At 46.1% G+C, this 13,923-nt stretch overlaps 2 protein-coding genes across 2 annotated transcripts; one reads left to right on the top strand and one right to left on the bottom strand.

Annotated features, from left to right (window-relative positions):
• The first annotated feature begins 1,143 nt into the window (after positions 1-1,143).
• On the top strand, positions 1,144-5,888 carry LOC124706802 (TOM1-like protein 6). Its single transcript, XM_047238473.1, has 9 exons — positions 1,144-1,304; positions 2,496-2,574; positions 2,660-2,758; positions 3,448-3,561; positions 3,782-3,930; positions 4,043-4,124; positions 4,209-4,294; positions 4,498-4,719; positions 4,801-5,888. Exons 1-9 carry the CDS (start codon positions 1,159-1,161, stop codon positions 5,693-5,695), a joined length of 1,872 nt encoding a protein of 623 aa, XP_047094429.1. The 5' UTR covers positions 1,144-1,158; the 3' UTR covers positions 5,696-5,888.
• A 125-nt stretch (positions 5,889-6,013) lies between these two features.
• Positions 6,014-9,895, bottom strand: LOC124706803 (alanine--glyoxylate aminotransferase 2 homolog 3, mitochondrial-like). The gene is made up of 9 exons (XM_047238474.1): positions 9,609-9,895; positions 8,017-8,247; positions 7,692-7,862; positions 7,447-7,590; positions 7,172-7,351; positions 6,814-7,039; positions 6,622-6,735; positions 6,413-6,499; positions 6,014-6,328 (listed from the first exon to the last, which is right to left on the bottom strand). Exons 1-9 carry the CDS (start codon positions 9,843-9,845, stop codon positions 6,285-6,287), a joined length of 1,434 nt encoding a protein of 477 aa, XP_047094430.1. The 5' UTR covers positions 9,846-9,895; the 3' UTR covers positions 6,014-6,284.
• Positions 9,896-13,923: the final 4,028 nt, after the last annotated feature.

Raw genomic sequence — 13,923 nt, 5'->3', positions numbered from 1 at the left:
AGAGCAGTAGGATAGTGCGTTTGGAGGGAGTCTGGTCGCCACTGTTTGCAATGCATATCATTTTCTTATAAATTAAATTCCTACCTTTTATAAAAGTATCATATATCATTGATGTTCTCTCGAAAATAAATAAAGTGTCCCTATTTAAGGAGGAGAAGAGAGCGTGAGTGGCCATAGTTTGCAGAAAAAGGCCACATGCATAGTGAGGCAGACAAGGGGTGGAGCGCAACCTTTTCTCAGTCCGTATTAGCTTATACCACATAATACCAACATAAGTTTCACACTTTGTTGTAATTCCCTGCTTTGCAATGCCGTTCAAATCATCGAGCATTGTAGGACTTAGAGGCGTCAGGAACTGCGGCTCGATTGGCATGTCCTCCTACATAAATCAACAAGGTTTCGGTGATCAGTTAGATGAGGATTCTCCTCCACCTTTGAGGATAACCATGACTACTAGTTTGCCTAGTGCTCTTCTTTAGATCTTCGGATTCTCTAGGCTCTGGCTTGTTCTTCGCTATCCAACACGTGTTGAGAGTAGTCGGTCGGTCTATATACCTTTTGGTTAACCTTGGTGTTGGAGGATTTAGAAGATTCTATTCTATGACCAGGTTTACCTGACATCGACACGAGGCTGCTGTGCTTGGACGACGATGAACTTCTAGATGAGCTTTGACCAATCCATCAAGTGCTAAAAGTTGTCACCGTATGCGTGGTGTGGATCGGTGGATGACAAGCAGCCAAAGATGAAAGTACTTTTCCTCGGCGGATATGAAAGTACGGCTAACCACCGTCAATCAGCGGATAAACCCCATGATGACCAAGGACAAAAACCCGCTTAAAACCCAAACCCGTAATCATCCCCCAACGCGCAGAACCGCCGCCACGGGCCCACCCGTCATGCACGTCGTACCGCGCGCGGGTCGGAACGGATAACGGACAACGCGCACACGCAAACACGGCTTCTTCCAATTTCGGCTACTCCACCTGCCCTGCCTCGCCTTCCCGTCCGTCTCTCCTCCTCGTAAAAGGAGACCAATAAAAATTTCGTCTTGGGAATCTTTCGAGCTCCGTACCGCGACCGATTCCCAAAGCCCTCCCCCCAATCGCCGCCGCCGCCGTCGAATTATCGGCTCCGCGAGCAAGGCAAGGTTCTCGGCGATGTACCCGGCGGCGGGGGCGGGGCAGCGGTCGTCGGGGCGGCTGCCGGCGGCGTCGCGGGTCGACAAGGCCACCAGCCACCTGCTGCAGGGGCCCGACTGGGCCGTCAACCTCGAAATCTGCGACACCCTCAACGCCGACCGATGGTGACTACCCCTCTCCCCTCCCCCCGCCTCCTGCTGCTACTATCATCGGCCGTTCTTGCGCTATGGCTATTTTGTTCTTTGGTTGCTTGCTTGCCGAATTATGGTGGGGAATTTCGGATTTGTCCGCCGAGTTCTTGTTGTTTTTATTGTTGCTTCTGTCGCGGGCGCTGCTTCTGCTCTGGGTTTTGGTCCGGGAGGGGGCGTTGACCCAACTGGCTGGGGTCAAAATTCCAATCCTATCCAGTTTGGGGATTCTTTTTAACCGAATAATTGAAGCTGCGAATTCTTATTGGTTAGCATAGTATTGAAATTATCTACTAGGGAATTCTTTTTGCCAAGTTGAAGTTTGATTGGGATGATTGGTACGAAGTGGTCTTCATCCTGTTACCTAGGAGGGGTTTTCTGGTGGGTACCATGTTATGATGAGAACTATAGTACTTACTAGTAGTATAATAAGGGTTGTAAGTACTGAACGGACGGTTACTTTTAGTTTTAGCTTTGGGGTGGCACGTTTGAAGTAACTTTTGCTTGGGGCTGAATTGAGAAACTACTGCTCGACTCAGGCTCCCGAGCTTCAACTGAGGTGTCTCGATGGAGAATTCACTATTCAGGGAGCTTGGATAGAGGAACACTCCATTGGTACGAGAAATTTACAGGGCTGCGTGGTCGAGAATCTGCAGCTCGGCTCGCAGGTTCCGCAGCTTCGATGGAGTACTTGGGGAGCTTGCATTAGAGGATCGCTTCATTGGTACGCGTAATTTATAGGGCTCCGTGGTCAAGAAATTGAAAATTTCATACCTAGGCAGTTCGACAGTGCTCTTTCAGAACTAGCCTGTGTGTCGCGGTTGTTCCATGATAAAAGTGTGTTTGAAATTCTATTCAGTTGATTGTGTGGCTTAACCGCATTGAAGTCTCACAAGTCTGGCACTCATCTGCAACTGTCTGGTGCGTGAGGCTGCATTGTCATATACCATATGATTGTATAGCTACTGAACTCCATACGAAACAGCTCTGCAGTAGCTTATGATTTACTTACTAACCTTCTGCATCGATGTAGGATTTAAAAGAAAACTTTGACTGTTTTGTGTGTTTAAATGTGTAGATGGGAAGACATCCATCCATATTAACTTTTGTATCTGCAGATAAGGTTTAACCTTACCGGGTGCTAATACATTTGAAATTCTGAATCAGGCAAACAAAAGATGTGGTAAAAGCAGTGAAGAAGCGGCTGCAGAATAAGGATCCCAAAGTTCAGTTTTTCACTTTGACGGTGCGTGCTATAAAAGCATGTCTTGTTATTGCTAGTTTTCTTTTCACTTCATGAGTCTAATTTTTTTTTCATATAATCTGTGCAGCTGTTGGAGACAATGATGAAGAACTGTGGTGAATATGTTCATTTTGAAGTTGTTGAGCTGCATATTTTACAAGAAATGGTTAAAATTGTCCAGAAGAAGGTATACCCTCTTTTACCCCTTCCAACTATCCTTGCCATTATCCTGTTGCTTAAATTTTTCAACACAAGTAGAAACATGTTTAAAGTTAACTAGCACTATGTCTAGCTTACCTCCTTGCACTATAAAAAGCAAGGGAAAGATTGCCTAGAAATACCCTTCCCCAGACCCCACAATGTGTGGGAGCTTTCAGCACTGGGTTCTCCCTTATGTCTAGCTTACAGGTCGACATTTGGAACATCATTTTCTGTCTGCTTGTTTAATTGGATAACCAATTTTTTTTTGTATCACGGATAATTTTTTCATGTCATTTAGAACTTTATGAATGGTTGTTGTGTATTATCCAGTCAGACATATAGCTGATATAATCTCAAATAGATATACTGCTATGATAAGAACCCTGTATGACATTATCTGTAGTTGGTCTGGTTTTGGTCCTCCCTGTTTTTTTTGTGATACAAATTTGGTGTTTGAGCTGAACCATCATTCTTCTTCAGGTCAACTTGCTATCTGTTATCACTTATCACTGTAGCAGCCAATGTTTGCAAATCATCCATAATGGATCATATATTGGCATTCTGTTGTTCTATTTCTAATTCTCATTTCTGTCTCCACTCATTGTCTTATATTTCTGTTTACTAATTGAGAACAATCAAATACAATGCTTATTTTTTTCTTGAATATCCAACCAGCATGATATGCAAGTGAAGGATAAGGTATTGATACTTCTGGACTCGTGGCAAGAAGCATTTGGTGGACCTGGGGGGAAATATCCTCAATATTACTGGTCATATATTGAACTGAAGGTATGCTGCAACTTTTACTCCAATGTAAAAGCTCTCATATTGCAATTGAAATACAGAATCAATCCAGTACTCGTTCATGATGCTAAGCAGAGAACATGCCCTGAAAGAAATGTTCGAAGTATAATAAGTAGTTTAATGACAGATGATTGCTTTGCTTTTACGAACTTGGGGATAAACTACTGGAATTTGATCATATTAGCTAACACAATATCTGCTACAGAGGTCAGGAGTGATGTTCCCACGCCGTCCTGTAGATGCCCCTCCAATATTTACTCCTCCTGCAACACATCATTCTCAGCCCTATGGGTCACCTACATATCCTACTGGAAGTCTAAATGACAGAATGGCATCTGATGTTGAAACCCTAAGGTTGCATTTCTTCTCTAGTATTCAGCACATAACTTTTTTTTTTTGTTCCAGCTGTCTCTTCTGTTATTGCATTTAATGATTATGACTCTCTTTTTTTTTGTCTTTGCTTCAGTTCAGGGGATCTGGATAATATTAGAGATGCAACAGAATTACTGAGTGATATGGTGAATGCTTTGAATCCTGCTGATCGCATGGTAAATTGAACATTCAAAAGAAAATTGCATGGCTAGTTTTAGTAAAGTTAATGAATTAACCTATTTAACTTTTTGTGACGCCAGGGTGTTAAAGATGAAATTGTGACAGAGCTTGTCAGCCAAGGTCGTTCGAATCAACAAAAGCTCATGGGATTTGTCAGTTCAACAGGGTAAGCTGATCTCTTTCAGATTGTACAACTCTATCTTAGTGTACTGGGGTGTTTTCGTCGATTAAATTTGAAGTGTGAGCACTAGCATGCACATGCATGAGCATGGTACATTTTTGTGTTCCATGCTATCTAAATGAAAGTGCAGTGCAGGCCACACTGTTACGGGATGTAATGTTTGACTTTTTGTCGTTCCTATTATTTAGGAATGAGGAGCTTCTGAAACAAGGCCTAGAAATAAATGATCGCTTACAAAGTGTACTTGCAAAACACGATGCAATTGCGTCTGGTGCTCCTTTGCCAGCTGAAACACCAAGGAGAGACGAAATACCCAGAGGGGAGCCAACACCACAGCCATCTGCACCTCCAATTGCAAAGCCCCCTGTTGAAGAGGACGAAGATGACGAGTTTGCTCAGCTAGCGAAAAGGTAATTGAAAGTAAACTTTGATGTGCAATCTGCATGTTCCTGATCCTAACTAATTATTTATGGTACCCTTTGTATCTGCAGAAAAAACAAATCTGTGATAAGTAGCGACGAGGCATCATCAAGTGTTGGTGATCATGCCCTTATACCTGTTGATGATGCAACTTCTGAAACCTCGTCTTCTGTTGCGAGCAATGCACTGGTTCCTGTTGACTCAGCTCCTGTGAGTGGTACTCGAACAAAAGAGCAGGATATGATTGACCTTCTAAGCCTCACCTTGTACAGTCCTCCTGAAGCATCTACAGATTCTTCAACTCAGAGCCAAAATGATAGTCAACAGACTACCATGTCAAATGAGTCACAACTACCGCCGAACTATCAGCCTGCTGCACCGAATGGACAACATTACCCTTCCAACTACCAGCCATATCCAATAAATCAGGGGTACACTCCATACAATACTCCATACAACAATTATGTTGCACCCTGGGCCCAGAGCGCGCAGGCTGGTCCAACTCAGCCTCCACAATATCCATCTACCTATCCGGCACCACCATGGGCCATGCCTACAAACTCTGCAAATCCTTTTCAGCCTGCCACATACCAAATGCCGAATGCTCCTGTTGCTTCTGTTGCCCCAACAGTTACCTATCCAGCTCCTTCATCACCGTATGCTTCTCCACCAATGCAACATGTGACATCTCCACCCCCCAACCCCAGTTCTATGCAACAGCACAGCTCTTCTGTCTCTCATGCAAACAATGCCCTCGCCATTGTCCCAGATGCTGGAATGAATGGAAACCAAAGACCAAAAGAAGCACCAGCTGCCGCAGCTAAACCCTACTACATGCCAGACAATCTGTTTGGTGATTTGATTGATGTGAAAAGTTTTGGTACTGCTGGAGGCAAGATGAGCAGATCAACGAACATGACTAATCCAAAGGGCGGTGGTCAACCTATGATCGGTGGAAAGAAATAGATCTTTCAAGCTAAGTTAGTAACTACTGTCGTTTGGTTTGTACATTTGCTGTATATCTGTTCTGGTCATATTGGCTACATTGTTTAATTTCATTGACGGCATATGTTTTTAAAAGAGATGGTTGAGTATAACTGCTGTAAATGATTCGCTTCAACCATTGTGTGCCCCAGATTATCCTTGCTTGTTTGATTCATCGTTTCGGTGTGGTGACTTGTTTGCTATCCAGTTGATTCACAACATTTTTCTGTGTAATACTGGCAATTTTTTTAAGGAGGCAAAAGCTTTGAGATTACTCTCAACGCAGTGGGACCACGTCACAAAGGAAACCCCACTGGGATTTTGAGAAGTGAAATCTGAGATATCATAGAAGCGGGCACATGTGACACATCTGAATACGAACAACTAATTGGTCACATACAGTAACTACTCATAACGAACAAGCTGAATAATGTTCAGGAAATGCAGACGCAGGACGGCTGAGACAAATCATGAGACAACGAGGTGCTGTCTCACAGATCGTCACTTATTTATGGATATGGATCCCATGCTAACGCATGGATGCGCAGTGCAAGATCTTGGCTCTGCCTCTTCACAGCTTCGACAGCGCAATGTCCATGACCTCGATTAAGAAGTCTGCTTGCATAAAATCGTGTTAAAATAATGGATTAGAAGTCGAGATATACACTATGCAGGCCATGCATTAGCAGTAGGTCTTACCGGAGTCCTCTTTGGTGAAGCACAACGGAGGTGTTACCCTGAACACGTTGCCAAAGAAACCACCTTTCCCCACCAGCACACCCATATCTGTCAGAAGAAGGAAAAACACTCTATCAGATCCAAAGGTTGCTACTTCTGTTTCTACTATTAGAATTGCAAAGCATGGAGACACAGCAGATATGGACGAAACATGCGGTCCATGTAATCACCTTTCATGTGGTTCATAACCTGCCCAATCTCAGCTTTCGCGGGAGTTTTCTTTTGGTGATCGGTTACTAGCTCGACTCCGAGAAGAAGGCCTCTCCCCCTAACATCGCCAATAACTGTAAAAGTTGATGTGTAAGTAACAAGTATTATCAAGGTATGAGTTTATGACGTGATTTTATCTAGCTAGTACTCACTGTCATGTTTTTCTTTCAGAATGTTAAGTTGTTCCTTCAGGTAGGAGCCAACAACAAATGCATTCTCCTGGAGCTTCTCCTTCTCCAGTACTTTGAGAACAGCGTGGCCGGCAGCGGTGCTGACAGGGTTACCACCGAAGGTGTTGAAGTAACTTCTGCGGGTTAACACCTGCGCAATCTCAGGCGTCGTAACAACTGCACCTATCGGCATGCCATTTCCAATACCCTGAACAGTAATGACAGGAACGTGTCAGCCTATAAAGTTTTTGACTCATTGCACACTGGTAAGCTGACCCTAATAAGGGATCATGGAATGTATGAAATCTTTAAGCATGCGAGCTGTGGAGAAGTTCTTCACCTTTGCCATTGTAACTATATCTGGGATGACACCTTGTCCTTCAAATCCCCAGAAGTGGCTTCCAGTCCTTGCAACTCCCGCCTGAACTTCATCAGCAATGCAGAGGCCACCAGCTTCCCTAACCATTTTGTAAGCTGCAGGCAAGTATCCTGGTGCCAATTCAACAATTCCACCAACTCCCTGCAGAGTGGAACATTCCAATTGTTCTTCTTTTTTCTTGAAAGAAAACTCACTTTTGAATGTGATAGTATGACAGTGTATTGATATCGGCATACCTGTATGGCTTCTGAAATGAAACCAGCGACTCTTCCTGTAGTCCCATAATCAATGGTCTCCTGAATATCTTTGGCATATTTCTCTCCATCGGACCCGAACGCACCTCTATACGGGTCTGGATTAAGAGCATGGTGCACTCCCGTCTGGATACATTGTAGATTAGCAGATGTCATTGTCTTATACCGTGAAATAAAAAGGGAAATTTCTGTTTTCTTATTGCAAACTACCAATCCTGTGTGCTTACCTGGACAATGTTAAATTTCCAGTTGCATTGAGCCGTAGCACCCATAGTTGCAGCTGCATTCCCATGGTATCCATTCCTAAGTGAAATTATGTCATGGCTACCAGTGTAAAGCCGGGCAATCATCAGTGCGAGCTCATTCGCCTCTGTACCAGAATTTGTGAAGAAAACCACCTGAAGGCAACAAAAGCAACTTCACATAAGGTTCAGTCAACCAAAATAATATATACACATCCAATGTACCTTGTATTTTAAGCCATAATATCCAAAATACTTTAAGGTACAGAAATGAGAAATGCTTTAGATCATTCCACTAGGCTGAAAGTACCTTCAGGTCACCGGGCATTTTGGACGCCAAAGCCTCAGCAAAGTCTGCAATCGCATGATTCAGATAGAGAACCGTGGAGTGTTGTATCTTCTTTGCCTGGTTGACTATTGCTTCAATCACATCAGGATGGCAGTGCCCACAACAAACGGTTGCAATGCCACCAAAAGCATCCAGGTAGCGCCGACCATCCTCATCGAACAGGTACTGCAGCTTTCCATCGACTATGTTCAACTGCAATAATTGTTTTGTGCTAAATTGGTCAATTTTCAGTGCTGAAATTCCGAAGAGTAATTTGTCTGCCATTATACTTTCTTTCCTCATTTAATCATCAAACTCATCTTAGTCATGGCCAGATTGTTACATGAACCTAACACAAAGTACTGATACACAATCTCAGAGTAACAACAGCTAATAGTTCATTCAAAAAATAGTTCACTGTATTTCATATTTCCTTGTTTTCCTCAACTTAAGAAGTAGCTTTCGTTTCAATAATTGAAGGAGATCCCAAAGGGTTAGCTGAATGAAGTGTTTCCTCTTCCAAATTTTCCTGTGTCTTATAATAAAAATATTTATCTTTGCTTAAAAATATACTTTACACGTGATGTATGCATCGTTCTGATGCATAGCACATGAGTTCCAATGTCAGTGGGTGAGCATGGTAGGTACACAATTTGCGTTATCTGGAAAAATCCTATCTTGGACGTATTTTATGTACTGTGCGCAAGGCATGTGCAGTTCCAAAACAGTAAGTTGTCAGTGATCACATTCTTTAAAAATTATTAGTGGCCCGGCAAGGGATTCAATATCTCAAAGATAGCACAGGAGTTAGTTGTGCAAAGTGGTTTACAGAGGTTGTATGGTCCTAGACTCCTGGTGATAGGATGCAGCCGCTATGTTTCGTGCTTGATTCTTAGGTCCCAATAAAGCGTAGGTACACTAGAGTTAGATCCAATGGAGCTGTACTGGATGCAGTGCAGAACTATGCTGCACCTACTAACAACTTTGGAAACTCTTGATATGATGAGACAATAGTTCTGCCATTCCTTTTTGAGAATCTAAGCTCTATGGCTCCCAGATCTAACCAACCAACACGACTCCGGTAAATGCAGAGTATTGCTAATTGAACCAATCAAAAAACGGCAGAAAAACGATTATTCATGAATTGATCACTGCCTTTCAAAAAGACTGCCGAAAAGACTGGTTTTTCTCACAATAAAACTACAATCAGTAAATTATCTAAAAAAAATACTGTAGCAGAAAATTTTCCAGAGCATAAGATTGGATACGTTTGCCGGATCATGTGAACGCCGCTCAGTTTTAGTAAAAAACAGTTTTGCAGTCAGTTTTAGACCTCGTTTTAACTGATATACTGTCAGTCTGTGACACATGTAGGAGTGCCACTGTTCACGTTAGTGTGCTTCTGGACTCGGGGAGATCACCAAATCAGGTGTCCGACACGTAATATCTTCGTCCAAAACAGAAATAGAATAGAAATGGAGATGAAAATGGCAATACGTTTCTATTTTTTTCACCATCAATCTGGTTCGTTCCAAAAAGATCGGAGGTGGCAAGGAGTGAGAGAGGACACATACAGGGCGGTCGTAGAAGTGGAAGAGGGAGGGGCTGAGGAACTCGGCCCGCTTCCGGGCGATCTCCGCCAGCCGCGGCCCGTCGTACGGCGGCGGCGTGTATTCGAACGGCGGCATCTTGGGGGCGGCGACGCCATTCTCCGGCGCGGCGGCGACTGCGGCGGCGGAGAGGCTGGAATGCGCACGGCGGGGGGCGAGCGCGGCCTGGAGGAGCCTCCGGGAGGAGGCGAGGCGCTGCATGTTTCTCTCTCTGCGCTGCGCGTGGAGTCTCAAGAAGCAGTGAGTGCCCGTGAACTGGTTGAATGGTGGTGGCGATGGCCGTCGGTCCGGCTATAAATAGACGCGCTGGAGATCGGTGGGAGGAGGAAGACGGTGTGTGTGTTAAATGACGAGATCGCCCTTTCCTAAATGAATTCATAGGAATTACCGCCCGTGTATCACTGAATAGTGATTAGGAACAAAATAATACCACCTTCCTTTCTTAAAAGTCAAACTTTGTAAAGGTTGACTAATTATATGGCAAAAAATCAGCTTATATAATACCAAATCCATATTATTATATTAATGATGAATTTTTTTCCTACTGTATGCATTTTATATCTTAGCTGTTGATAATTTTTGAAATATAGTATACGCAGCATTTTTTGAGATGGGTATAGGAAACATATTTTAGGACGAAAGGATTATGTCTATGGCACCAAGTAGTAGGACTATGTTTCATAGATGGATTTTTTTTTTCTTGTGAGTGGACAACTGGAGGCTAGGGAGTCTACGAACCCCTGCTCTCACGACCATGGAGGCGACGGGCGCGCCGCCGCCGCCCTGATCTCCCTCCTTGGGCCTCCCCTGCCTCCGCGCCTTGCAGATCGAGGATCCCCACTCCGCTCTCCCTCCGCCCCTCCTACTGGCCTGCGCTGCTGTTGCCGGTCTTTGCGGGAGACGGGCTCCTTCTGGCCGGCGCCTGGGCGGGATCCGCCGCCTCTTCAGCCGTGCTCGGCGAGGCCGCCTCTCCGCCCTCGCCCTCGTCGCTCGGCCTCCTTCGCCTCCCCCTGCCAGGCTGGGCATCGCGACGGTCGCCGTCCTCTAAGGCCTGGCGCTATGGCTGCCGAGCCCCCTGCTCCTCTTCTTCCGCCGCCGCCGCCTGGCGCCCTTCCGCCCTCCCCGTTCAGGCCGACGGTCTTCTCCTCCGAGCAAAGGCTGCTCCTCTCCTGCTCCCGAAGCCCCCCTGCTCCAGCGACGAACTCGTAGCTGCCGGAGCTTCCCTGCGCTTCGCCCCTTGCGCCCCCTGCTGCTGACGCGCGCCCGCGTGAAGAGGAGGGCTGGCAGCATGTGGGTCGTCGCTCTGGCCGAGCCTTGCCGTCGCCATCTCCGTGGGGGGAAGCTGCGGAGCGGAGCCTCGCCTTCAAGAGGTGGGCTCGCGGGCGGTGCTTCCGCTGCCTTGAGCGTGGCCATCATGTCGGCACCTGTCGGGAACCCTTCCGTTGCATTCGCTGCCGTCGTCCGGGTCATCGGGAGCGCAACTGCCGCCGTCGCTCTCCGGCCGGCCCCTCTCCTACCCCGCAAAGCTGCTCCCCTACTGTTGGTTCTCCTCGACCTACCCAGGCTCGGAGCTGGGCTGAGGTTGTGCGCCATTCGCCGCCTTGTGCATCGGTGCTGCCATCTTCCCCACCTGGAGTTGGCGGGGATGCCTCTGACAATGCCGCCGTCCGGGACTCCGACTTGCAGGCCCAATTTGCTTCTCTGTGAATGGAGCTCCTCCAGCTTGTTGCGGACCGCATCGAGGAGGTTACTCGGCCGCTGCGGGATGAGGCTGCTGCAATCAAGCTGTGGCTTGCGCGTCGTCGTCGGAAGCTGGGAGCGTGCGGAAGATGCTTCCACCTGTGGTGTTGGACGTGCCCCTGCCCGAGCTTCGGATGCTAGGTTGAGGGACCCTGAGCTCTTGGAGTCCTTCGGCCCTTACTCGCCTGTCCGCCGCCCCTGCGACTCGTCTCCTCCTGGCCTCGACGCCTTTCGCATGCATCTTGAATGTTGCTCTGGTCTTGTTCCTCTTCTGCCGGATGCGGCTGATGACAAGGTTGCTTCCCCTGAGGGTCGTCAGAGCCCAATCTCTGATGATGTCGAGGGCTTTGGGCTGGCTAAGCTCTTTGTTGAAGCTCCTGTCTCTCTTTCGGTTGAGCACTCGAGGCTTGAGGCATCTGTGTTTGAACATGTTGAGGTGGTTGATGTGTTGGCTGCTCCCTTGGTGCCTTTTGTTGAAGATCCCGAGGTGGCCGACTCCACCAAGCTTTGCGATTTCTTGGCCAACTTGGCTTCGAAAAAGCTGGCGCTCATGTCGCCCTTGTGTGAGCCTTTGGCGGAGATCCCTGCTCCCAGTGTCGTTGTTCCTGAAACAGCTCCTGCGGAGGACACCCAAGTTGATCCCGGGGATCCCGCCGCCGACAAGCTCAATGTCTTCTTGTCATCGATTTTTCGGCCTGCGCCTCCGCCTATCCTTGCTTCGCCGCCCTCTAGGAGAGCCCGTGCTCCTAAGGAGGTGGCCACCACGCCTTGTCGGAGTGGTCGCATCGAGAAGCAGAAGCAATCGCGGAAGGATGCTACAACTCAAGAGTTGCTCGCCCGTGTTTTGGGCGTCTTGAAAGAGAACGCTGCGTTCGATGACAACGCCCTTGCTGCCTTGATTGACAAGTTTAAGACCCCTTTGTCGCCTCGCTCCATCGCGATGCTTGGCTCCCTTGTGAAGAATGTGGAGAAGGTGAAAAAGCCCAAGGGCAACAAGGTCGGCGCCAAGAAGAAGGCGGTTGAGATTACATGATGGATGCGGTTCATGCAACCTTCGTGTCGTTTTGTCGAATAGGTAGCACTTTGTCGTTGACAAGTTGGTCGATCTTGTTGTGTGGTTGTTTTAGACTTTGGGAGTAGTCCGCATGTCGGAGGTACTCAAGTTTGTATGGTTTTCGATCCGGTTTTCCTTATAAACTGGATCTTTTTCCTCTCTTCTTAAATGAATAGCCAGAGCTCCTGCCGTTTGTTTCAAAAAAAAAAACTGAAGGCTAAGCTACATATAGCTCTTTATTTTTAAACACTCAAAATTCATATTTTAAAGTGTTAGAAAAATTAGAAACAAAATTTTATAGGTAACCAATTATGCATGCTACAAACCTGTAAAATACTATTACGAAGTACTTCATATTCTAGACTACATAAAAATGGAAAATCCTAACGAATTACATACGTTAAATGTGCACTATTTGAGAGAGAAGACGTGAGACAGAGGACGCGTGAGAGACAGAGAGAACCTGCGCGGGAGAGAACCTATGTGGGCGAGAGAGGAACCGTGAGAGAGAGAGACGGGCTGGGAGAGAGAGACGTACGGGCTGGGAGAGATGAGATCGATCTGTTTCCAGGTTTTTAGAACGTACGTTGATTGTTTCCAGATTTTTAGCAGCTACGTGATTCTTTCCTTATTTCTAGCCCTTGAACAAATCGGTGGAAGGGGGTTTCTGCAAAATAAACAAAGCTTTATCCTTATTATATGAAATAAATGCAAAAAAACAATAGGCATTATAGAAAGGAACGGAGAGAGTATCAGGCTTTGTCAAAATTGTATAGCGTTGATAAATTCCGACGAATTATAAGCATTGGCATCATCTCATCAGTGTTTTTTTTTTCTATTACGATTGGGACATACACTCACCTCGTGTTACATGAGTCAGTGCTAGCTCGGCTCGTGGATATATACCCAGGTCGTACATTTCACCTACCATCACTCCTGGCCAGAGCCCCATGCACTAGTTAACCAAAAGAGACAAAAATGGGCGCGTCATACGGAGGAAGAGCAGTTCACAGGCCATTGAAGAAGTGTCAAGATGAACGGACGGTGCTCCTTAACCCAGTACGAGAAAGACGAAAGTGGTCGCTAGCTTGCTGCCGTGTCACGAGGCAAGCTGCTCACGCCAAGTCGATCGGCCTGGTCGACTCATGCATGATTGAAAGAAATCATTTACTTTGTCCATTTTACCAAAAGTGTTTCAACTGTTACATCTAAATTTTGATAAAATTAATTATTTCTGGTGAAACGGGATATCTGGTCCACCCATTTGTGCCCCGCGTGACTTTTTATGGAAGTCGAGAAAACACACTTAAAGATAAAGAATGATGCTATGCCCACTTCGCGGGACTAAACTTCTAACGTTCACTCTCTATAATTTAGTAAAAAGAATTAAATTCAGTGGCCGGCATCATTATTCGAGAGATGGCAATCATAGAATCGTCATGGATCAGCAGGATGATGATGCTTTCCAGAAACATCGATGCATCA

Source organism: Lolium rigidum, chromosome 4, assembly GCF_022539505.1.
Source record: "Lolium rigidum isolate FL_2022 chromosome 4, APGP_CSIRO_Lrig_0.1, whole genome shotgun sequence".
In the NCBI taxonomy this organism is placed as follows: Eukaryota; Viridiplantae; Streptophyta; class Magnoliopsida; order Poales; family Poaceae; genus Lolium; species Lolium rigidum.
This window is presented reverse-complemented; position numbering and strand designations above follow the sequence as displayed.

Excerpts from the sequence above, each read along its gene's own strand:
- LOC124706802 (XM_047238473.1), top strand. The coding sequence starts at position 1,159 with ATGTACCCGGCGGCGGGGGCGGGGCAGCGGTCGTCGGGGCGGCTGCCG. Across the intron at positions 1,305-2,495 it reads ACCCTCAACGCCGACCGATG|GCAAACAAAAGATGTGGTAA; the intron begins GTGACTACCCCT and ends ATTCTGAATCAG. Across the intron at positions 4,125-4,208 it reads TGAATCCTGCTGATCGCATG|GGTGTTAAAGATGAAATTGT; the intron begins GTAAATTGAACA and ends TTGTGACGCCAG.
- LOC124706803 (XM_047238474.1), bottom strand. The coding sequence starts at position 9,845 with ATGCAGCGCCTCGCCTCCTCCCGGAGGCTCCTCCAGGCCGCGCTCGCC. Across the intron at positions 8,248-9,608 it reads TCCACTTCTACGACCGCCCT|TTGAACATAGTCGATGGAAA; the intron begins GTATGTGTCCTC and ends CAATTATTGCAG. Across the intron at positions 7,591-7,691 it reads GGAAATTTAACATTGTCCAG|ACGGGAGTGCACCATGCTCT; the intron begins GTAAGCACACAG and ends CAATGTATCCAG.